The sequence below is a fragment of the Hypomesus transpacificus genome, chromosome 5 (assembly GCF_021917145.1).
Source record: "Hypomesus transpacificus isolate Combined female chromosome 5, fHypTra1, whole genome shotgun sequence".
NCBI classification, from domain to species: Eukaryota; Metazoa; Chordata; class Actinopteri; order Osmeriformes; family Osmeridae; genus Hypomesus; species Hypomesus transpacificus.
This window is the reverse complement of record NC_061064.1, coordinates 5,001,250-5,026,980: the sequence shown is the minus strand read 5'-3', so window position 1 is coordinate 5,026,980 and position 25,731 is coordinate 5,001,250. Positions and strand designations below refer to the sequence as shown.

Genomic DNA, 25,731 nt, shown 5'->3' with positions numbered 1-25,731 from the left:
ATGTGTGTATGGTTTTGGAGGAGCTGGTCTGACAAGCACCTCTTACGTTTATTCGCGCCTGGTAGGAAACTGCCCCGGCCGAATTGTTGCAGGTGCAGCGGTAGACCCCTCCGTCCGGCACGTGAGTGTGGCTGATGTTCAGGTGGCTGATGACGTGGCCCTCGGCGTTGGTGAAGTGGGAGATGCGGGTGGCGGCTGTCGCGGGTCACCGGCTCGTCGTCCAGCAGCCACACGACGCGCGGCTCCGGCGTGCCCTTCACGGTGCACGCCAGCGACACAAACTCGTTGATGTTGAAGACCTTCTCGCTGAAGGAGGAGAGGATCTTGGGAGTGCCGTCTGTGGAGAAGGGGAACAGGAGAGACACCCGATGAGAGGCTGGTATTGCGAAACTGTCACGTCGCAATGTCAATATCGACGTTGGTCTGTTATTAGTGCATGGAGACACGGTTGTGGACAGTTTCTGCAGAGAAACAATAGTCGTGCAGCCATACAAACACCAGACACTCTCGCATGCACCATGGAACCACTCTGGGCACAAACTAGGCCCCGTTCATGTCGAATGATCCTATGAACACAGAGCAGGTCCCTACACTATGAGAAGAAACATAGAGAGACGCGTTGGAATGGTTTCTTCTTCCTGTTCCTTCCCATCCCCATCCTCCTCCACATCATTATAGATTATCAATACCCTCTTTATACTGGTCCATGGACACGGGAGGCAGTTGCCGCAGCAACCGAGCTCCGGCTATGCCAGCTTATGCAAGCCTTGTTCAGATAATCTAATAATAGGGGCTGGGCCAAGGCTTTACTGCAAGTCTCATTAGCACACACACACACACACACGAAACACTGATCAATGGACTGTTTGCGGGCGAGTCAGCACAAGCAACATTGAGAACACAGTAAAGCAAACACACTCCAAAACCGGTCATGCCCTACGTCCGTGCACTGTGTGCTCTGAACGAGCCTCTTCTCAATCTCCGACACCTTTATTGGTTCCCCCTCACGGGCGGACGACTGACCTTCCAGGATGACCTGGACAAAGTCCTGGGCGGACATCTTGCCGTTCCTGGCGAAGCATTGGTAGGCCCCGCCGTCGCTCTTGGCCATGCCCGCCATCACCAGGTTCTCCCGGTTGTCCCCCGTCATGCGGACGCTGTTCCCAGGGTAGATGAGCTCTCCGTTGCGGTACCAGGAGAGCTCGTACTCCTCCGAGCCAGTCACGCTGCAGGACAAGGACACCTGGCTACCCACGCTGCCTTTCACCTTCCTGGGGCTCACCACCGCCTTCAAGGGCTCTGGGGGTCGGATCCATCACGCAAAGATGTTACGTTGGTTCCCCTTGACATAATATCTTGTGATAACCAGGTGTCACCACCAGATACTTGTAATGCCAATAATTACACACACGCCCTCATGAAACCAAACTCCAACTCCCATGGTTCCCCCGGGACACTGACCTTTGACCAGCAGCCGGCCCACCACCTCAGCGTTGCCGTAGCTGTTCCACACCTCGCACACGTAGCCGCCCGTGTCGCTGGGCTGGGCTCGCTCGATCAGCAGGCCCGTGAGGCTCTGGCGGAAGCGCGTGTCGGGCTCCAGAGGCCGGTTGTCCTTCAGCCAGCGGTACTTGGGCGCCGGGTGACCGGACGCCTTGCACGGCAGCTCCACCCGGTGAGACGCCATGACCTCGCGACGCTCAAAGCCGTCCAGGATGTTGGGCGCCGAGTTCGTGGGGTCTGGGAGACAAAAAAGACAGAGAGGGAGGTGAGAGGCGTCGCAGGATGATGCTCGCGCGCCAGAAAGCCGATTCGCGTTCAAACGCGACGGTCCTGTTGCGCTGCTGTAACTGCTGCCGGAAGCCAGGCGGCCAGGCGTGTACGTGGTCCTCACCGGAGACAAAGAGCCGAGCGCTGTTGCTCTGCCGCGTCTCCCCGGTGTAGCGGTGGCGCGTCATGCACCGGTAGTTGTACAGGCCGTCCTCAATCTGCACGTCCAGGATGTACAGGGCTCCCGTGGATGTGATGAGAAACCGCGACACTGAAACACACAAGCGGGAAAAGACAAGGCCCACCGTCAGTCAACCGGGCTCGTTTGTGCTCCCACGCCAACTTACAATGACGTATAGGCCCCATGATGCAGTTTAGGTGTCATTATCATGCGTAGGATTATTGTATTCATCCCAGAACCTGTGGATTCTTAGGCATGGTGTGGTTGTTCCAAAAGAGGTACGTCTGCACAGAGTAGAGTGTAGTTGTGAAGTGAAAGCGGTCTTATAAGTGCTGCAACTGTGAGACTGTGAGCTCCACCTTGGAGACCAAACATCTGCTCAGGGTAGCTCTGAGGAACCGAGACAAGGCTTGATGTTGTCGGCGCTGTGGCAACATAGCACATTATTATCCATCACATTACTCTCTCTCTCTCTCTCTCTCTCTCTCTCTCTCTCTCTCTCTCTCTCTCTCTCTCTCTCTCTCTCTCTCTCTCTCTCTCTCCCTCTCCCTCTCTCTCTGGCGCTCCCTCTCTCTCACTATCTATGCCGCTCGCCCGCTCGTCTCAGGGGAAAGACTTTCAGCCCTCTCTTATTCTCTCTATCTCCCCCCCCCCCCTCCGTCTCTCCATCCCTCTCAGACTAAAGCAGAGAAAGCCAAAGGATCACAGAACGCTTTGATACAGCTCCGCGGCATAGGTCGTCCGTGCTAATATCATGCTAATGTCATGCTAATTTCCGGGAGCGCGGGGAGAGTGGAGAGACGCCGTCCACGTTTAGAAGGAGGGAAGTCTGCTGTGACTGTGGCCAAGAGGGTATTCCTGTCTCACGGATGATGGAGGAGACTATTTGGGGGAAAAGGCCTGGAATGTTCTGGAATTGGTGCTATGGACGGAAGAGATTTTCCGGGAGCAGCTCTAATACATGCTAACACACGCCGTTGCTGGGGTGGGTGACGTCTCTGTGTGAGCTACTGTTGATGGTGTCCATCCCATTTAGGACATGACCTTCCTGCGCGTCAGTGCGTTCCAAATCAATGTCTTTGTGTTTGGATGTCATATCCTGTTAGACTGTAAGAAACACTGGGTGGATCTGTGTACTGTGTGAGTAATGAGTCGAACCACGTCAAATCAGCCAAGTCCAAGTCCTTGATGTTTTATTAAAACAATATTGATTTAACCTTGTGGTGTTTTACACTGGATTGAAGGAAGGGATGAAATAAAGAGGGTGAGAAAGAGAGAGAGAAGGAGGGAGAGAGTGGGGGTGGAGGGATGGAGGGGGGGGGGGGGGGGGGGTGAGGATGCAGCTATTGTGAGCGAGGGTTGACCTAGTTAGAAATGAGAGACCGTGGATTTGATATCCTGAAGGGGTTTCTGCTTGTGGTCTACATGCAGTTGTGTGTGACAGGCAACCACTGGTAAAAGAAAGGAGAATAGAGAGAGTGGGTATGTACGTTTACTGTACTGTGCTGTGCTGTTTGTCTACGAGTTCAATCTCAACAACGTCATAAAACAGTCGAGCCCATCCACCTGATTGATTTGAGCTCTCCACCCAAATGAAATGATCAAAAGAATTTCACAAGCTGTTTCATCTTTTAACCCCTTCCGTTTATCACGTTAAAGGCAGCATGTCACGGTCTGAGTGAGACAGGCCGGGGTACAACTCTTCCTTTTCATGAGAATACACAGGTATCACAACAAAAAAAACATATCAAAGGGGAAGAAAGTCATCAGGTTCTCCTGCCTCTCTCTCCTCCTCTTCCCTCTCCATGCTTCTCCCTGAACCCTGCCTGGCACCCTGGGAGGCTTCAAAAGTTGACAAGATTTGGTTCCCCAGCCGTATGAATGAGAGGAGCCTTCATTAAAACAGACTGCCTGTCAGCCGTGACAAAAGGGGAGAGATGGAGGCAGTGTGCGCTTGCGCTTCCAAAGCATGTTAAAATGGCACGGGGGCTAGGAGATGGCTAGACACACATACACACACACACTTCCACAAACACATGCAGTATAGGCAGACACACACACACACACATGCAGTACAGAGAGACAAACACACATACAAAGACAGGATCTCTTACACCGTCATTCACACAGTCCATTACACATACATAGAGCCAGTAGATTGATGTTTATTGAATCAGTCCCCAATGTTGCACTGGAAGCACATTCCTCGAACTTGGCTGGATTGAGCTTCCTGGTGAGGAACATGTGTCCCTGTCTGGTATCTGTCCTTCTAGCACTTTCGATATGTATTCCATACATCCTGCCACAGTACCAGTCACTGCATTTCAAAGGATGTCTTTACTGTAAATGATGTATGAAATCCGGTGTGAAAACCTTTCTCTCCATCCACGCCCGCCTTTCTCTCAACACATCAATCCTTGAATCCCCCTCCCTCTGTCCCTCCATCACACTCTTATTAATAACATAGTCCCTTCAGCTTGCTGCATCTGCGACCTCCTCAGATGGTCTATCCCATAATGCACAGGGGCACTGCACCGGCTCTGTTGAAAGATGCCACGCCTTCGACGCTCCCGTCGCCCTCCCTCTCCGCCCCTCCCTCCCCCCCGTCCCTCCGTCTCTCTACCCGTCTCCCAGACTCCAGGCTCTGGCGTTTAGTGTATAGCATGCCGCAGATATCGGGTCACATGACGTGGTGTGTGTGCATTCATTGTAGAGCATGCATTTGTATGTCATTACATACGTGCGTGCGTGTCTGTGTGGGTGTGTGTCTGCCTGTGTGTCTGTGTGTGTGTGTGCGTGCGTGTGTGTGAGAGTGTGAATGTGTGTCTGTAGAGGACTGGTCAATAATAACGATTTCAGCCGCTCCAGCACACTTTCCCCTGCTCTCCTCCACTCATCCGCTGCATACTAACACAGAGGAGGCCTGAGAGAGAGAGAAAGAGAGAGAGAGAGAGAGAGAGAGAGAGAGAGAGAGAGAGAGAGAGAGAGAGATAGAGAGATCTCTGTCAGACCTCTGTGAGAGCCCACGGAGCTGTGTGTGTGTGTGTCCTGCATGTACATCTGCGTATGTAGGTATTGACGTCTGTCCATGTTTGAGTGTGTGTGTCCGAGTGTGTACGAGCGCCCGCGTGTCTGCGGGATACGGAGGAAAGTGGCATCACTTCACCCCAGGTGGCATGCCTGCCTGCCTGCCCACCCTCCTCCTCCCTTCCTCTGCCCAGGTGCTTGGCATGGGCCTGTCCTGCCGGCACAAGCCTCTCTCTGTGACTCTCCACTCAATAGATTCAATGAGTCCTCCCACAAGCCGCACCGCGCTTTTCCAAATAGACTCTCTATTCACGGGAATATCGAGGTTCACCTTCTATTCTGCTGAAACTTCAATTCTTGCCGAAATCATGAATGGCAGCGATAACAAAAGACCTAATTTCCGCCATATTCTTACATAGCTAAGCTATTGTCGCTGTGTGCTCTGAGTGGGCCTGGCTAGCTGGAGCTTGGGTACATTCTGTCCTGGTGGAGAGGCTTGCGTCAATAAACCCGCAAAGATCCGAACAAAAGGAAAGACTAACCATTCTTTTGAAAAATCTTGGTGACGCCCCTGGCCTTGTCACCTGGATGACCTGTGCTTGCTGATTGGCCATCTGCCCACATTGTGTCCCCGCCCCTCCCCTGACTGAGGAGTAAAGGTGCCGTTCTCCATAGTCTTTTACTGATTCCACTCTGATAGTCATGCATAGAGAGACGAGAAGAGAGAAAGAGAATGAGAGAGAGAGAGAGAGAGAGAGAGAGAGAGAGAGGGAGGGAGAGAGAGAGAGCGCGAGAGAGAGGGAGAGAGAGAGAGAGAGAGAGAGAGAGAGAGAGAGAGAGAAAGAGAGAGAGAGAGAGAGAGAGAGAGAGAGAGAGAGAGAGAGAGAGAGAGAGAATGAGAGAGACAGAGCGAGCACCTCAGGGATACAAGCACTCTCTGTCATCTGAAATGACTTACAAATTAGCATACACCCCTATACCCAGTGATAGAAGGAAGATAGAACTTTCATATGCTAATTCAGATCATGGCTGGGCAGAGCAATTATCAAAGAAAATGTCAGCCGTGTCTGTTTGACAGATCCCAACAGGCGCCTGAAGACTCTGACCTCCCAGCCCTCCTCTCTCCCCCCCTCCCCCTCTTACTCTCTTTTCCCCTCTCTCTCTCTCTCTCCCTCTCTCTGAGTACGTATCAACGCATGGCCATACCCCAGACCATGTACTCGCTGCCGCTTAATCGCCTATCAACCGTTAAAAGACTTGATGAACTCTTTGTTTCTGCATAGTGCCAAAGTTCCACATTACAGCTAAAGAGAATCTCTTTATCATCATTACGGATCTCCTCGCAGGCCACATACCGTGTCCTGAAAGGCGGCCTGTTCTTCCGTGTGTGTGTGTGTGCGTGTGTGGGTTAGTGTGTGTACAGCATGTGCGTGTGTGTGTGGAGGAGTCAGGCCCCTAGAGACAAAGGTTATTACTGTCACTGTAACCTTGGCCACTCCTATGTCACCCTCCCTGACACCAGCAGTAGCGCACAGGCCCACCTGCAGCTATCTGCATCTATAATTAATACTGCCTCTTCACTGTGAGTGTGTGTGTGTGTGTGCGAGGGGGTGTCTGTGCGGGCATGGGCGTGTGTACGCATGTGTGTGTTTGTGTGCTTATCCCCTGCTGTGCAGAGCCTAGGTATGATGTACGAAAAGACAGGAACTGCATCATTATCGTGTTTTCCTTCCACTTCTGAAAGACTTTTTTTCTTCTCGTGTTTATCCTCCACTGTGTGAAAAGTACAAATCTAGGTCTCGCCCTTCCCACAGCAGGAGTGGCGAAGGCCCACAGTCAGCTGACAGGACGTTACCTCGCAGACGGAGAAGGAAGGAAGATCAGAGTGGAGCAGGAGCTGCGCCCACCGTGTGAAGCACACTAGAACAACGGCTTCTGAATCTCCCCATGCCACACGGACGCAGAGCCTCTTGGACAGGAGCCCTAAGGTGGCTATGCCGTGTGGGTAAAGTCCTGCAGGAGCTGGAGCCGGGGGGAGGGAGGGGGAATGAGGAGCGGGTGCAGTCGGAGTCTGTCGGCTTCCCCATGTGACCGTCCTACGATGAGGATCTGCGCGGCAGGCCAGGGGGGGGTCCCACGAAATGACTCACCCGCTCTAATAAGCCCCATTTGTCACCATTACAGGAAGCTGCTGACAGCTGCTGTTGTTGTCAAGGCAACAATCCCCCCCCAACACCCACCCACCCCCAACTGCCCTCCCACCTTAGCAAGCAATATTCTGCACACTGTTCAAGTAGGTGATAATGCACACACACACACACACACACAAGTTGAAGCCCCTCATCACAGAGCCACCTTGGCCAGACTTTAGGTAGCATCATGTGCTATCATGTGCTATCATGTGCTATCATGTGCTATCATGTGCTATCATGTGCTATCATGTGCCCGATAGCTACAACAGCGCTCGTAAAGACACGAGTGGGTAGCAGTTTTGATTCATTAAGCTAATCGGAGGCAGCATCCCTCTTCTCATTAAGCAGTAGTACACTAGTCCCGGGGCTAACGCTCTCCTGCGCCCGCAGGGATGAAGATGTCATCTTCAGCCCGAGCGAACACGCCGCCCGCTCCGTGACGCACCGTGCGCCCCGCTCCAGCCTGCTTTCCATGAGAGGAGGACGGAGAGCGGTCAATAACGAAGCCCCGCGGCTCCCGACTGGAGTCCTGCTCTCTCCCGTCACAGCCAAGCATGTTTGATTAAAATTGGCTTTTTGGGGGGAAGAACCATGTTTGCTGATTTGAAGGACTCATGTATGGTGCAGCGGTAGGAGCGGGTATAGAGGGGCCAGTATTGTTAATAATAAAAACCAGATCATTTGTGTAAGCAGTGTTGACACAGATGTGCCTAAAACTATATTTTCGCACACTAGTCATGCCCTGGGAGTGTGTGTGTGTGTGTGAGCCTTTTTCTGCAGGCAGAATGCTCAGAGCCATCATCATTGATGAAGGTATCATGAAGGTCTTGCTTCTTGCTCTTCTTCTACAGAACGCACACGGTCTGTGGATACGAAGACATCCTCGATGGATTCACAGGACGAGCATTGCCGCGCAGTGTTTCTGACTGGAACACTACGTTGTGTCAAATCAAACCTCTGACCCTCTGTGACTCGTACACAAAGACACAGAGATAATGGTCAGCCTACTGTTTCAACCAAGCGAAGCGCCCTTCGCTCATTTAACACTTGGACAAAGATACACACACACACACACACCACCACGTCTAAACCGACCGAACACAGCCTCGTTTCAACCTATATTTCCTCCCCAATGAATGAGAGGCCGTCGGGGGGCTGCGGCGAGTGTGTGTTTGCGTGCGAGCGTGTGTCTTAATTGGCCACTGTTAGACTCAAGTCATTAAGCCCCTGATGGCTCTGAGTTTACAATGCTATCATTGGCCTCTCCCTGGCCGACACTAAATGGCCCAGTGTTGAGTCTCAGCTGTACCCTCATGAATATTCAGCGGGCGTCGTCCTTCAGCTGGCCCCCGTCACTGGGCCCTCTGTAGCATGGCGCGAGCACGCGGCCAACTCGCCGGGTCACCGTCACTATCAGTTACCATCGGTAACAGCTCGTGCGTCGCTCCCTGACAGCTAACGGGAAGGCGACGCGGCCACGTTGGGTAAAGAACACAGCGAGAGAAACAGAGAGAGAGAGAGAGAGAGAGAGAGAGAGAGAGAGAGAGAGAGAGAGAGAGAGAGAGAGAGAGAGAGAAGGAGAGAGCAAGCGAGAGCGAGAGAAGGAGAGAAGAGCTATTTTTTCGTCTCGCTTTCCCTGCGGAGTGATTTCATCTCTTCTCTTTGATTCCCTCCTTCCATCTTTCTAGCTCTCCGTTCCCTGTGATTCAGAGGGGGAATGCTCCCCGCCTCTCTCTCTGTCTCTCACTCAGAGAGGGTTTCGATGAAACAAGCCCCATACCCCGGGTTCACCTCTGGACGTCAGTAGAGTAGTCATCAAAGAGGAAAAGATGGAGGAAGAGAGAGAGAAACGGAGACAGAGAGAAGAGAGAGGAGAGGGGCAGAGGGGCAGAGAGAAAAAGGGAATGCGCAAGAATGAGAAAGTGTCCAGAGAGTGGAGAGCGGGAGAGAGAGAGAGAGAGAGAGAGAGAGAGAGAGAGAGAGAGAGAGAGAGAGAGAGAGAGAGAGAAGAGAGAGAGAGAGAGAGAGAGAGAGAGAGAGCAGAAGCAGAACGAGTCTCATCATCGAAATCTGAGGGGAGGAAAGAAGAAAAAACGAACTAAAGTGCCAAGTCGAGACCCTGGACGTCTCACCCCTAGCTCCCACCACACCTTCCTTCCCCAACCCACCCACCCCCCCCCTCGTCTTAAATGGAGTGTTCATTGGTATTTCATGGTCATTTACAGAGCAGAGCCGAGCAGGCAGTCTGGCTCGGTAAGTAAAACAGAAGGGGCAAGGGGAGGATTAGATAATCAAACAGTGTGCCACTTTAAATAATCTCTGCCTCCTCTGGGAGAGGGGAGACTCAAAGCCAGAGCCCTTCTGCTTTAATTGTCTGATTTTCCCTTCATTACGGTTGAGGGCCTCTGTAATTCAGCAACATTAAATATTCAGGAGCCCGACCTGAGAGACGCGAGAGAGAGAGAGAGAGAGAGAGAGAGAGAGAGAGAGAGAGAGAGAGAGAGAGAGAGAGAGAGAGAGAGAGAAAGAGAGAGAGAGAGAGTGAGGGGGGGGGGGGTTGGAGATTAAGGGAGAAATAGAGGAGGGGACAGAAGTTGTGGGACTGGGGAGGGAGAGAGGGCGAAAGACAAGGAGGGAAAGAGAGAGGGTGACGTAAAGAGAAAAACGAAGAGAGAGAGAGAGAACATAAGTACATCTCATCATTCTCTCCCTCCCTCACTGATGTGTGGCTCATAAGAGTACATGATCTGGCTTATTAAACCTAGAGATATTTGATATGAACAGCTGCCTCTGCCCACACAGTTAAACAAGACAACGATTTTATGAGAGAGGCTTGTGACCTCTAAGTGTCTCTACCTCAGATTGCTAGTGTTTACCAGTGTGTGTGTGTGTTCTTTGTGTGCCTGTGTGTGTTGGTGCTAGTGAAGCCTCCATGTCATGTGGCTGAACACCCCTCCATAAAACATGGTTGAGATCAACAACACTACCCAGTCCCTGCAGTCCAGGGCGGGCCACCCCACAGCGCCTGCAGGGGCGGAACGGCTGGGCCACTCTCCAGGAAAAGGTGGCCCCTGTGTTGCCATGGGAACAGCTGGGACGCAAGGTCAGGGCGCATGTTCACCCAGGCCTAGGCTCATTCATTAGTCCGGCCTCAGATTGATGTCCCGCCACCACGGAGGTCACACACACACACACGCCTCCAGGGGGTGACCCACATGAATCCCATCCTCCTGCGGTGTGCGTCTACACACAAAATGGGCGGCTTCCACCTCCCTCTCTATTCCTCCCGACACCTTGCTTTTTCTCCCTATCCCCACGTCTCTCCGTCTCTGCTCCCCCCCCTCTCCCCCTCTCCTTCCTGTCCCCCCACCCCCCCCCCCCCCCCCCTCTCTCCCCGCCCCCCGGTGGAGGGATGTTAGCCTATGGTGGCCAGGCTGGCTAGCCGCTTCACCTGAGGAATATCAATCAACGTTACAGCAGAGACAGACCTCCACTGCAACTCTCAGGGGGTTTATTTATTTGATTTTATTCAGTTTTTTTTTTTCTCCTCAGTCTCCCTGCTAACACTCCCTGCCACTTCACCTGCAGTCACACAGCCACACCGACATCCCCGCCAAAAACTATGAAGACACCAGGGTAGAGCCGCCGGCACAGTGAGCTTAGAGAGCCGTGAGCGTCCACAGCAGTGTGGTTACAGCCTGTGTGGCAGGGCTGGGCTGCACCATTCACACCATCAGACCAGATCTCATTCCTGGCGTTGATTAACGCCGTCCAACGCTTCGTTTGGGCCGGATCAACCCCCAGCCATATTCTCAGGGCCAGTCCTTTTGACAGTGAAGACGAGAGCGAATCAGAAGGACGCACGGGGGGAGCTGATCTCTGACTGCCGACACCTCCTGGAGCTAATGACTCTGAGGTGTGAATAATTAGGCGGAGGGTGCAAAGACCCTGAGTTGTCTCCAATCACCAGGCTGGGGGAGAGGAGCAGACAGCCAATCAGTTCAGATGGAGACGTGTGTCAAAGCTGACACCCAGATTTCCCAGGCTTGGCTGAGTCCTCTGCCACTTACGATGCCCAAAATAACAGCTGAATCCTAAACCCCCGAATAGCTCCTTAAGATCCTGCCAATCGCTGTAATAACCAGGCAGAGATCTGGTGGCGCGGCGCTGCAGGGCCTGGTCGTTGTGCGCGGCACACAGCCCCAGTGTGTGGGGTGATGGCCCCAGCCCAGCAGCCCTTTCTCTCCGTCCAGGGAGCCTGGCACTGCCCTGTGCTGGGTCCCACTCAAACGAATCCCCGAAAGGCCCACTGAGGGGTTAGGTAAATATTGGTTGAAGCAGCTGCTCTCTCAGTCATTGTGTCTGCCTGTGTTCCTCCTCTGTCCCTGGCTGCTGTAAATCACACACGGCAATTAGTGATGGGCTGCCCCCCCGCCTGCCTCTCTCTGCCTGCCTGCCTCTCTCTGCCTGCCTGCCTTTGCCTGCCTCTCCTCTCTCCCCTACCTGCCTGTCTCCCCCTGCCTCACCTCCTCCTGCCTCCCTGCTTCCGCTGCCTTCTTCCTCCATTCTGTCTGCCTCCTTCATTCTGTCTGCCTCCTCCAGCCTGCCTCGCGGTAAGCAAATCCATTACAGTCCAGAACTGAACTTGTCTAGATTTACAATGTTACTATGTTACAATGATGGTAATTATTTTATTTATCCAGATTTATTTATTGTGTTTGTTGATTGCATCCTATAATCAAACAATCCAGAAACAAGCATCATCTAGATCTCTACCCAGACAGTACACAGAGAAACAGCCATCCACACCCCAATTACCATATTGCTCTAAATTACCACAATCCTCAGGGGAGCATTTAGCATGGCCCCTACCCCAGCCTTCCCTTGTACATAGCGAGAGAAAAAAAAAAGAACGAGCAATAACGTCAAAATGAACGTAATTGATTTATATTGCGTTTTATTTCTGATTGGCGTACCAGTGGCTGTTGTGTCCGGGGTAATTAGGAGGTAAGGAGGGTGTGATTGGCGTGGGGCGAGCGTGGTAGAGGGCCCTGGGCAGAGAGGAGGGGAGAGAGAACCCAGGTGCCACCCCTCTGCCTTTTGCTGTAGAGAAGACAGCCTGCAGCACTGCTTCTGCAGTCGCACAGAGCGGGCAAATAGCCACCCCCTCCCTTTTTACACACACACACACACACATACACACATACACACACACACACACACACAGGGGACAGGGTTGGATACAGAGAGTGGGGAGGGAGGAAGAAAGAGAGGAAGGGAGGGGGAGCTAGGTGGAGCAGGTGGAGAGTGGTGGGGATTGGACAGGGGGGTGATTGGAAGAGAATGTGACTGTCTTGTGAGGCTTGCACAATTTGAAAAAAGCAAGGTTGTCACGTCAGGGAGCCCCCCACCCTCCTCCTCCTCCCCCCCAACACACACACACACCTTCTTTTCATATCTCGCTTGCAACTCACCATGTCTGTCTATCTCATTCTCTCCACTGTAATATATTGCCCTCTCTCCTTCTCTTCCTCTACCTCACTCTGCTTCTGTCTCTGTTTTGACTTCTCTCTCTCTCCTTCTCTTTCTCTCCATCTGTTTCTCTCACTATATTTCCCTCTGTTCTCTCCTTTTCTTTCCCTTCTCTGTTTCTCTCTCTCTCTCTGTCTTTCTCTGCGTGTGTCTCACACACCTGCTGACAGCTGTGGCTGTTCTGAGGGAATTCAGAGAGGCACCGGAGAAAAACAGAAGACAGAAATGTGAAACAGCATTTTGCCATTTCGGAAACATGTCTCTCTCTCTCTGTTTTTTGTGGAGGGATGGGGGGGGTTGTCTGCTCGTCGTTCCCCCCCTCTCTACCTCCCTCCCTTCCCTCTCTACCTCCCTCCCTTCCCTCTCTACCTCCCCCCCCCTTCCCTCTCTGCCTCCCCCACCTCCCTCTCCTCACCAGCAGACATATTCTTCTCTTTAGGTGCACTATGACTGGAGAGAGAAAGAGAGAGGTGAGCTGGTTACTGTGGCAACCAGGAGAGTGACTCTCAGGCGATGACATGAGCATGGGGAGAGAGCGAGGGTGTAGGGGAGGGGGAGGAGGGGAGAGAAAGGATGGAGAGAGAGGAGAGGAAGGAGGGGGGGGGGGGACTTAGTAGGAACCAGGAGGCAGATCAGAGGGAGGTGTCAGTGGGTTACTGCACGGAGAGATGCGCCCTCTCTTTTCCTCTGCAGAAGAAAGGGAGGGAAAAAAAACAAAAAACAAAAGAGCCTGTCTTTAGAGTATGTGTGTGCTGGATTGGACTGTCAGAGCTCAGTGCTAACAACCTCAGTGAGCTGTTTTTGCCAGACACTGGCTTATTCACACCGACATACACTCACATACTACACTACAACTGAACGACAGGTTATCAATGTTAGATCCCCCCCCAAAAAGACGGTTCTCTATCAGATAGAATAAAAGCATTCAAATCTATGTACAGTGCCCTCCAAAAGTATTGGAACAGTGAGGCGAATTCCTTTATTTTTGCTGTAGACTGAAAACATTTGGGCTTGACATCAAATAATGAACGTGAGACCAGAGATCAACGTTTCAGCTTTTATTTCCAGGTATTTACATCAGGATCTGATGCACAACTAAGAAAATATCACATTTTGTTTGAATCCACCCATTTGTCATGTGATCAAAAGTATTGGAACAGATATACTTAAAACATATTTAAGTGAATAAGACTTAATATTTAGTTGCAAATCCTTTGCTTTCAATAACTGCAGCAAGTCTGTGACCCATTGACGTCACCAAACTTTTGCATTCTTCCTTTTTGATGCTTTCCCAGGCTTTCACTGCAGCCTCTTTCAGTTGTTGTTTGTTTTGTGGGGTTCCTCCCTTCAGTCTCCTCTTAAGCAGGTAAAATGCATGCTCTATAGGGTTTAAGTCTGGAGATTGACTTGGCCAGTCTAATACCTTCCATTTCTTGCCCCTGATGAACTCCTTTGTTGTTTTGGCAGTGTGTTTTGGGTCGTTATCTTGCTGCATGATGAAGGCTCTGCCAATCAGTTTGGTTGCATCTTTCCTTAAATTGGCAGACAAAATGTTTCTGTAGACTTCCGAGTTCATTTTGCTGCTGCCATCATGTGTTACATCCTCAATGAAGATTAATGAGCCCGTCCCAGAAGAAGCCATGCAAGCCCAAGCCATGACATTACCTCCACCGTGTTTCACAGATGAGCTTGTGTGTTTGGGATCATGAGCAGTTCCTTTCTTTCTCCAAACTTTAACCTTTCCATCACTTTGGTAAAAGTTAATCTTTGTCTCATCAGTCCATAAAACTTTGTCCCAGAATTTTTGAGGTTCATCTCTGTACTTTTTGGCAAATTCCAGCCTGGCCTTCCTATTCTTCTTGCTAATGAGTGGTTTGCATCTTCTGGTGTAGCCCTTGTACTTTTGTTCATGAAGTCTTCTGCGAACAGTAGATAGTGATACCTTCACTCCTGCCATCTGGAGGTTGTTGCTGATCTCACTAACAGTTGTTTTAGGGTCTTTCTTTACAGCTCTCACAATGTTTCTGTCATCAACTGCGGATGTTTTCCTTGGTCTACCTGTTCGACGTCTGTTACTTAGTACACCAGTAGTTTTCTTCTTCTTCAGGACATTCCAAATGGTTGTACTGGCTATGGCCAATGTTTCTGCAATGGCTCTGATTGATTTTCCATCTTCTCTAAGACTCACAATTGCTTGTTTTTCACCCAAAGACAGCGCTCTGGTTTTCATGTTGTTTTCACCTCTGAATACAGTGTAATGGAAATGTTGGTCATATGCATAGATGTATGTGTATGAAATCTATAATCTTCTATGTTCATTGGTAAGAGACAGGAAGGGAAGATAATTAAGTCGAGTTCAAAGGAATGTGAGGTGCTGATGGCTCTGTGGGCAGCTTGCCCTGGGGGATGGGTGAAGCATTTTATATGGCCTTCTGTCCTCTGGTTACTGTAAGGGGTCAATGAGACAGTTGCTCTGAACTTTGGCTAGAAGGACTGTGTCCTGTTTCATTGTTTGTGTTAATTAAAAGTATTGTTTGAAGATGGTCACACAAAGGACAGTTGACCATTTGACTGGTCAACCCCTGTGGCTTTATTATCTACTGCTCTGGAGAGAGCTGTGACATCAAAGAACTTCGGGACACATAGGAGATGTATTGTTTCAAACTGTCACCAAGTTGAGTTGGCCAATCACAGAGTTTGTTTCATTGATTGATTGACCATATAGAATGCCATTTGATCTTAAGTTTATATAAGGCAGTGCATGTGTGCTGGCTGATCATCACTCTTGCGAACGATTTGTGGCTATCACACCCTTCGCCAAGACGGATCACAAAGTACTTTGTTTAAATCATATGTAATTGTATAGTCTAATAAATTGTATTAAAACCATATCCCTTGACTATTCAGATCGACACAGTGCCACTCGAATTCTTCCTTTACACTTGGTGCCGGAACTCGGGATCCTCGTCTGCTCAGCGTTTAACAGACTTCTCCCTCTGATGGCGATTTGATCAATCCGGCTGGAACAGCTGCCTTAACCTCCAAAATTTTTCGGAGACAGCGGGGCCGATTCTGGGGGAGTTTTACTGGTTGCGCTGTTGCTGACGCGGGGTCTTAAAGAAACAGGTGAGATATTCTTTTTGGTCACTGTGTGATATTGAATTGTCTAAATATGGTTATAGGCTATTGTCAATAATTCGGTTAAAAGTTAGTAATTGGGCAGTGGTCTGAGGAACAGTGTCCTGTACGTGTGAGTCGTACGAATTAATGAGGTACGGTTGTTGAACCTATCTTTTACGTGAGAGTCGTAAAAAACAAATCTGCAGAGTGTGTCGACGGACATACATAGAGGTCGTGTGTTTGACGAAACAACACAGAGGGAGAAAAAATTCACATGTGATATCGTGTTATGTGTTTCTTGGAGACCCTAAGGATTAGAATATGTTGGATTGGTGATAGTTTGAGAAGTTGTATTGGCAATTGTGGTCATAACAGTTCTTATTTATTACTAAGGCGCTACATGATGTCTAAGTCCAGAAGAGAAGTGGAAAAGTATACTTGTGAGAACCGGTAACCAGCTGAGTTAAAAATAAAAAAAAAAGATAAAGAAAAGAAGTTAGGAAGTAGGTATAGGCCTATGAAGTTTGTAAACGCGCGTGTTCATTTTTGTTTTACTTGCAAGTTATGTTTTTTGAGGTTAAAAGAAGTATGGGTAGTAATTAATGGTGTCAACGTAAAAGCTATATCTACAAATTACAAAAATCAAAATTTTAAATTATTTTTATTTTGGTTTGAACGTTTGTAATTTACGATTGTAGGCTATTCGGTAAGGGTATATGTTCATTGACAAGTTGTGAAATCGGAAATTGAGAGTAAAAAAAAAAAAAAAAAAGAAAGGAAGGAAGGAAGGGGGTAATTGTGTCTTTATGTTCCTTCGTTGGTTATTGTTGGTTCAATGTGTTCAAATACGGATTGTAATTCGAAAATGAATAGGGCTAAAGATTGGTCTGGAGGCAGAATTAACCTGTCCAAACATCGATTACATGAAGCAAAAGTATGGTAACGATAGTTTATTGCAAATACAAATATGGATTGATATATGTGGATTTCGGAGTGTGGGTTCATTTTGTTGTGAAATTATGAAAAGCTTGTGCAGAGAGAAATTGTTACACGATTTGGAAAATAATAGATGTAGCTTGGTTGGATGGCTTTTCAGAATTGGATGGAGGCAGGTAGAGTCAAAGAGAAATGGATATTAGAACAGATAGTGTGGGGAAATTTGCATCTATTTCCACACAGATTCACGATTCAAATTGTATGGCTGTTCCGCAGACAAACTTTGCGGTGGGTATTCATCTGTAGCCCGTAGTGGTTAGCGGGTGGATGCGCAGGCGCATGAGGTCTTGCTGGCTAAGCGAGAAGAAACTGAGGTCAGACGTTTGTCTTACGACTGAAGTGTTTTCTGACAGACGGATGTCTAAGATAAGTCAAGAAAGCAGGATCCTGGAATTTGTTTATAGATTTGCTTTGGATTCCCGCAAAGATTGCGGCTTGTGCTTTGACTTGCACTATTGCACTATTGCCTATTATTCAAAAGAAGGAGAAGTTAAAGTCCCCTCCGGTACAAAAGGGTTTGAGTCCCTAAGAAGGAGAAGTTAAAGTCCCCTCCGGTACAAAAGGGTTTGAGTCCCTGAACGAGTTTAAGAATGTTATAGGCAAGGGACAGCACTGAGTTACGATTGATCAAAGTGAATGCAGAACATGTTTAAATGTGGTGGGAAAACATGTAGGAAAGTCGAAGACACAAAGTTAGGCCAACACGATTGGATAGGAATGGTCAATCTATGTTGAGCACAAAATGTGTGGTTTGATTGGGTGTATTTGAGCATTATGGACGTGAATGTACGGAGATGTGTCATCACTGTTGAAAGTTTTCTGGAAATTGGGGGCAAACTCGCAAATTCTTGACCGTAAATTGAAGTCCGAACTGGTGACGAAGGCTACTATGTTGACACACGTACACAGATGAAACACTTGGGAGAGACTTTGTTATATTCTCTTCAGATTCTTATGGATGTTTATCGGTTATGACATCGTTGGTAGAGGAGTGACGATTGACTTGTTATATTGTTTTACAACAGTGTGTTAACCGATATTTGATGTTAGATTTACAAATGTCTGATTTGTTTTGAGGATGGAGACAGTCTGTTTTTGAAAATGCTAATGTTAATTCTTTGGCTGAATTCTCCATTTGAAAAGAGGCGCATGCGCTTGAGTCTAGCGGCTCATTCTGCGTGCAGTGGCCCACAACATCATGAGTGATAAAAAAAAAAAAGAGAAAACAAAAAATACACTCATCTGAAAGAGAATTTGACGTTGAAAATAGAAATGTATTGGTTTGAAACACATGTGTGTTTCTGTTTCTTTGTCAAAGTTAAGAAAATATTGTGAGTTGGCATACTTTTGATTTGGAAATCATGTACAGACCGAGTTTATCTTATGAGCTTGATTCGATATTGGATTAGTAGGCTATGGCGCTGCTAAATTTCGGTTCTTGGGTCAGATAATTGTTAAAGGCCAGTTTTGGCAACGAAAGCGATATTCATTCGAAGAATTACAATCCAAGGTTATTGAAACGTTTATAGAGTTTTTGTGTGTGCAAACGGAAATTTCAGTTTATGTTGTTAAAGGAATGTTTTTTGTTTAGGCCTACGTATTGAATTTATCTGGAAATGTTGCTTCGGTTTTGTGTTGTGTGAATGAGGTTACTGTAATATCTACGTTTGATTGTAACATGTGCGTACTAGATATCCATTGACATGGAAGCAATTGATGGTTTTTATTTTCATTTGTGTGGGAAGTTCACAGATGTGATGGTTGTTTAAAGAAATATGTAAAGGGTTATGAAGACGTGATTAGAAAGGTTGATATGATTTTAGTTCCGTTTTAGGCCAGCCTGTTGAACGAAGTCTTTAACAAATCGTTGGGATAGCTTTGGGATCTGAGAGGAAAAGATCAAAGCTGTGACTTTGTTAGCTAGCTAATGGCTAACAACGAAAACGTGGAGAAAGTGCATTTTGCTGTCCGGAGACCGAGGAGAGTCCAGGAAGTTGAATTTGCAACTGTGGTAGCGACATTTGTAGCTAACAAATTTACAGACAGATTCAACAGCGATGGCGGCGGGTACAGGCTAGTAAAGGAATTACAGCTTGAAATTTGAGATCCAGTATGGGAAGCGTATGACGCATGCGCAGATGTAAATTTGAGAAATTGACAAAGACGCAAATTTAGAGTATTGGATGTAATTTGGTTTTGAAATGAGAAAGAGAAGATTATTACAATGTACTTTTATTTGAGTTTGATTGTAATGTGGTTTTAAGTTTTATTTGGGTGTTTTATCAGAGCCTGTCACAAGGTTTGGGATGAACAGTTAGGCTGTGATGAGGATGTTTTATTGTGGTATTGATGCATGAAGAGGGTTATTATAACTTTTGGGTTTGAATTGATTTGGGAAGACTCATTATGTCTGATAAATTGTGGTTTTGATGGTTTGTGCTAATTAGCCTGTTTTGGACTGCAGCCAAAGCAGGTTATGAAGCTCTACCTATCTAACCTATGTAGAAATATACAGGGGGTATAAGTTTGGCTAAGATATATGTTTCATTTTGGAATCATGCAGATTAAATTCTGATTTGGGGTAGTGGATGGTTTTCCTAATGTCTTGGACAAAGAGAGATTTGATTTGGTGAATTTAAATACAGAAAAATAGAAGAGAATCTCAAATATAAAGGTAGTAATTTGAGCGGTTCATAAAGTATTTTTAAGAAAAGATAATAAGAGATTAAAAATTGAGGTTATTCTTAATTTGGTTGTTTTCTAAAATAGTTTGATTCTCTAAAGATTGGTTCAAAAGTTGGTTGCTTCAGTGTAAGCTTGTCAATTCATAAAAGGGAAAAGAGTTAAACACATTATCTGATAGTTAATACTTCATTGGTGTTACATATGAATTTGGGAAAGGTATGGAAACAGGGAGTTTCTTATTTTCACCTGTAGAACAACTTGCTGTATGCAAATGTGGGGTTCACTCTAACAATGATGATTATTTCACAGAGAAATGCTAGTGCTGAAACTAGCTGGAGCAGTTTCTAGACTACCTGCAAGCAATGATGAACTAACTAGAATATGTTTTTGATGTTGACATATGTTTACAGGAAGTGCTGAGATGGTGTTGCCATGTTCTGATAAGCTTAACTTAACAAATTTGGGTCTACAGGAGTCTTTCGAGAAATTGTTGTGTGACTTTGTTAGAATATTTGTCACAGATTCTTTAAGGGAAGCGCAGGCTTCTTAGAGAGGAAGAGATGACGTTTAGTAATTTATGACTGACTGATGACTGACTGATCCAAACAGAAAGTGACTATGGGGGTTTTATGACTTTAGTGTCAGAAGTTTGGCTCTGTGGTAAGATTGTGGGGGTTTGATGAAATACTGCTAAGTTGAAAATGTTTGACTGTATTTAACCCAGAGTGAGAATTGTGTTTTGTTTGAGTATATTTAACAAGAATTACAGAATGCAGCAGACGGATGGAGAAAGGAATGGTGGAATGGAGATTTGGACTAATCCACAAGAAAATGCATTTTGGAAAAAGGAAGGATATGAGAATGAAATGGAGGTTGTATTGTCTGCATAACACATTTATCTTGAGATTTTGCTCAGTTAACACATGGAAAGATCATGCCTCTACAGTTTGTGTGATATATTAATTTTAACATACATGGGGATTTGTAATGAATGCATATTCATTTTGTTAGACTCATATGTGGAACAAGTAATATGGGAAAGGGAATTTAACACGTTAAGCTTCACGTTTAAGGTTAGAGAAACTATTTGATTATTGATAGGAGTTTTTTAGAGTTACATTTTGGAGAAGTGATACTGTTTCATGATTGTTGATGATTGATAGAAGAAGTTGTTGGAAGAAGTTTTAGACATTTCAGGCAGATTTGGGCTCAGTGGTCAAGCTTTTGGTAATTTAGATTATTCTTCAATTAGATTTTTCTTTTCTTTGAGGATATATAATGATAATGGGTCACACTTGGTTAAGGAAGTTATTTTTGGAGTTGATAGGAGTCAACATTGTGTCAATTACTTCAGTTGAATGAGAAAATGGGATCTTGAAGATGAAGTCGGACGACAAGAAGTCAGTTAACTTTTTAACTGACCTTTGTGAGTGTGCTTGTCTATCACTGTGCAACCCTTTGTAGTGTACTTTGTGTGAGATTCACAGGCAGGTGGAGGTTATTCTTCTTCCGGTGACTGGACCGCTGCATGATTTGATACCAGGGGACTGGATCGTGGTGAAGGACCTGAAACGCAAGTCCTGGTACCATACCAGATTCTCCTGACGACTAATCCGGCGGTTAGGATCGAGGGGAGAGCAACGTGGATACACGCTAACCATGGCGAGCGTGCGCCTTGCCTGGAGACGGAAGGAGAGGATGCGCGTTCTGCGTAGTACCAAGAAAATTTCCGAGCTGTACGCAAAGTGCAGTGTCGTTGAAAGTTGCTGCGAGCAATTTGATCGTCGTTTGCAATTGGTTCGACTAGACTACACTGCCTGAAAGAAGATTGCCTATAGCCAACTGAAGATGGAAGAAGAGGTCAATGTGAATGATAGTATGAAATCAGATTTACAGAAGAAGATATTAATGTGTTTGCTTCTTATGTTCTAAATATAAGGGTATGTTTAGATTGATGGGACTACATTTGCTTTGTGTATGTTTGTATTCGGTATGGATGTTTTTTACTGAGTTGCATTGCATACTTATTTTGATGTTGATTTTTATTTTTCTCAATGCACTGTTTGAATTATGGTGTTGTTTAAAAAAAAAAAAAGAATGGAAATGTAATGGAAATGTTGGTCATATGCATAGATGTATGTGTATGAAATCTATAATCTTCTATGTTCATTGGTAAGAGACAGGAAGGGAAGATAATTAAGTCGAGTTCAAAGGAATGTGAGGTGCTGATGGCTCTGTGGGCAGCTTGCCCTGGGGGATGGGTGAAGCATTTTATATGGCCTTCTGTCCTCTGGTTACTGTAAGGGGTCAATGAGACAGTTGCTCTGAACTTTGGCTAGAAGGACTGTGTCCTGTTTCATTGTTTGTGTTAATTAAAAGTATTGTTTGAAGATGGTCACACAAAGGACAGTTGACCATTTGACTGGTCAACCCCTGTGGCTTTATTATCTACTGCTCTGGAGAGAGCTGTGACATCAAAGAACTTCGGGACACATAGGAGATGTATTGTTTCAAACTGTCACCAAGTTGAGTTGGCCAATCACAGAGTTTGTTTCATTGATTGATTGACCATATAGAATGCCATTTGATCTTAAGTTTATATAAGGCAGTGCATGTGTGCTGGCTGATCATCACTCTTGCGAACGATTTGTGGCTATCACACCCTTCGCCAAGACGGATCACAAAGTACTTTGTTTAAATCATATGTAATTGTATAGTCTAATAAATTGTATTAAAACCATATCCCTTGACTATTCAGATCGACACAGTGCCACTCGAATTCTTCCTTTACAACAGTCTGCATAGACAAAACCTATCTTACCCAATCTGAACCTGAGTGTAGACATTCAGTGGTATTTATTGATTGAATAATGTATGTAATAGGACACACCTGGGCAACAAAACACACCTGTCAGTCACATGTTCCAATACTTTTGCTCACGTGACAAATGGGTGGGTTCGAACAAAAAGGTGATATTTTCTAATTTGTGCATCAGATCCTGATGTAAATACCTGGAAATGAAAGCTGAAACGTTGATCTCTGGTTTCACATTCATCGTTTGATGTCAAGCCCAAATGTTTTCAGTCTACAGCAAAAATAAAGGAATTGGCCTCACTGTTCCAATACTTTTGGAGGGCACTGTATGTGAAACCAGATAGCCACATCAACTAGGTTAATCCTATTTAACAGGCAAACTAAATACATCACAGGAGTTGTATGAACAGAATAGATCTAATATTGTTCAATTCAGATACTGCTGCTGTTCTGCCTTGTTGTTCTTCCTTGTCCAGGGTCGGTAACAGGCCAGGCTTGGTGACAGGCCTGGCTGAGAGTCACCCACTGAAGAGTCCCCTGTGACCTTTAAACAGAAGCCCGCAGAGAAACAGACTGCATGGGAGAAACAGACCCGATGGGGTGGCTGTAATGAATATGCTGCCCCCTGTGGTGGGGATGACCTTATGAAAGCAACGGCAATAACAACAAACCATGAATCCACCCATGCCTGCTGGGCGATGCCCTCCAGCCAAGGACAAACTGTCCTAAAGACAGGATGGACACTTGTTCATGTCCGGTAGGTCACACGGATCCAGCGCTATGGTTCCGGAGCACCGTGTCGTGGAGATTTGAGCCGCTCCAGAATCAGGGGAACAGCCAATGAGATGAGGCCACACAAGCTCCGCTCCATCTACTCCAGTGGAGGGGAATTCCCCTCTATCAGACGGCATCAAACGGTATCAAACGGTAATCAAACGATATCAAAGTTTAGTCAAAAGCACGATACATAACCCAGCGCAGGATGACAGAAGTCTGGCGCTTTCAGACATGAGAGCGTTCACCGTGGCGGGTATCAAAAGTCGTTTGGGCTCCCTCCCCTCCCGACGGCGTGGCGTTGTGCAGCGCTAACACACTCCTGTCTTTATGCAAGCAGAGCGACGCGTGGGGGGCGTCTGATCTCAACGACGCGTCGTATCAAACGGCAGCCGTCGCAAGAGAGAGAGACGGGGAGAGACAGCCAGGGAGTGATAGATGGAGAGAGAGGGGGGGTGGGGGGGGCAGAGCAGGGGGACGGGGGAGGGGGCATCCTTATGTTTCAAAGACGGAAGGGACTTTTATGTCACTGTGAAGGAGACGGCGGGGGGGGGGGGGGGGGGGGTTACGGGTGCGGTGACGGGGGTCAGAGAGGGGAGGCATATGGCACCTTGATTTTTTCGCCACGACAAGTGACAGGTTAACTGCACAGTCGGCGGAGTGGGGTGGGGTGTGGGGGAAATGGGGATGTGGAAGTGTGTATGTGGAAGTGGGTTGGGGGTGGGGGTGGGGGGTAGATCAGTAAGGTTGCTAAACGTTCCCATCTGTTCGTATCCCGAGGCGCCGAGCTAGCTGCTACTGTCTTATGGAGATGAAGCCCAGCACAGGAGAGGGGGGGGGGGTCTCCACTTAGAGCGGATATATAAATATATTTGAATAATAAGAGCAGTCGAATGTGAAAACGAGCTGTGCCAGGGTCAAACTGTTGCCCGCGAGCGCATCTCTCTCCGTTCTCTTCCCGATGATCACATATTTTGCCGATGAACGTCGGAACGTTTTGCGGCGCCGCTCCGCTCATTAAGGCCTGGCTTCCTCTGGGCCCTGTCCTGTCCCAGGAGACGACTACAGCTTAATAGGGGTCTGATACACTATGAGCTCTATCTGTTTATCTGGGCTACCGCACTATACCATTAAAAAAGTAACGTGTATCTTAAAGTTACTTCTCAGATAGAAACTAGAGTGAAACAGCAGCCTCTCATGTTCACCCAATGAGACAGACGCTGCACTCTGGTCTATACTATCTTCAGTGACTTACGGGTTCATTGCGAGTAACATCATTAAGAGTCAGAGAAGTACAAGCATAGTGTTTTCACATGTGCCCTCCTCAACACTACCCCGCTGACCCTCTGCATCTATTTGAGGGTCAGCTTGTTTCTGTTCTCGGGTTGTGACGCTGGACATCTTGCTGGGCATCTAGCTGGCTTCCTCTTCGCCCAGACCCCTCCCCTGCCATGGCCGCACAATAGACAGCGTTCCCCATCTAGTTCTCCGATCTGAATCTCAGACAGATGAATGCCACAGATGACTTGCATCATCCGGTTGCCGTGCCACCAGATAGAGTCAATATGCTGTGCTGTGCTTCTCCTGCTAAACCATGGCATATTCAAATGAGGATAAGGAGCTTCTGATGGAGTGAGGGGATGGGAGGGAGGTGGGGGAGGCAAAGCCTGGTCCTCGTCTGAATCTGGTAAACTGTCACATTGAGGGATTAACCGGCAAATCCCCTGGCAAAAATAGAGTTCCCTGCTTATTTACTAGCCTTACAACCAGCTGCAAACCATCTGTACTTAATTGTAAGACACAAACTTTATGAAGATCAACAGGGGATTTGGCCATAAAGCCTCTTACCCTTTTGAATTGGTGTCCCTGCTCCTGGACAGAAAGGGAGGGCGCTTTGGACACAACGTCACAACGTGCCTGGAAAGTAGTCAAACCACAACCCCACACACACACAAGCGCATGCACACACACAATCCCACACACTGGCAGACTGCGTCAGGTCTCAGTGTTTACGATTCAACCTGGTGCATTGCTAGGATTCATATCGTGGCGCACACATAACACACAGGCACACACACCCACCCACACACACATTCGGCATCAAAGCAGCTAATTGTCTTGAGGCTGAGTGGTCTTCAGTGAGATCACTCATTACATCCCAATTAGGCATGATACGCCCTGCTAACCCACACTCAGACAGGCCAATCAGCATAGAGGGGCTGGCTGGAGCCTCCACACGCGCACAGCCAGCGATGCAGGACAGACACAGCACCTAGCATGAGTGTAGCATGGTCGGGTGTGTGTCGCCATAACAGGTCTGTACGGCGTGTTCTTGCTGAAGCCACTGGGCGCAAGGGGATAAGAGGACCTGTCCAGGCCCAGCCAGGGAGTGGCAGGTAGCCACGGTAATCCTATTAGGTCAGGATCTGGGCTGGGGTGGGGGTTGGGGTGGGAGGGGAGGGGTCACCAAGGGGCACTGCCCTGACAGCAGGGGCGTGACAGGCAACCCCTCACGTCTTGTCCCCTGCACATGCGCCGCGATCACTTCAATAAGAACAGACGTAGAGAGAGAGAGAGAGAGAGAGGAGAGAGAGAGAGAGAGAGAGAGAGAGAGAGAGAGAGAGAGAGAGAGAGAGAGA

The 25,731-nt window shown here is 47.7% G+C and overlaps 1 protein-coding gene across 1 annotated transcript in view; it reads right to left on the bottom strand.

The window, feature by feature from the left end:
• The window catches only part of dscama (Down syndrome cell adhesion molecule a), a 67,724-nt gene that overhangs the window by 14,285 nt on the left and 27,708 nt on the right, over positions 1 to 25,731 (bottom strand). Inside the window, 5 exon segments of the mRNA XM_047020940.1 lie at positions 40 to 187; positions 189 to 337; positions 1,024 to 1,299; positions 1,462 to 1,740; positions 1,895 to 2,041. Coding sequence (XP_046876896.1) covers positions 40 to 187; positions 189 to 337; positions 1,024 to 1,299; positions 1,462 to 1,740; positions 1,895 to 2,041 — 999 coding nt within the window.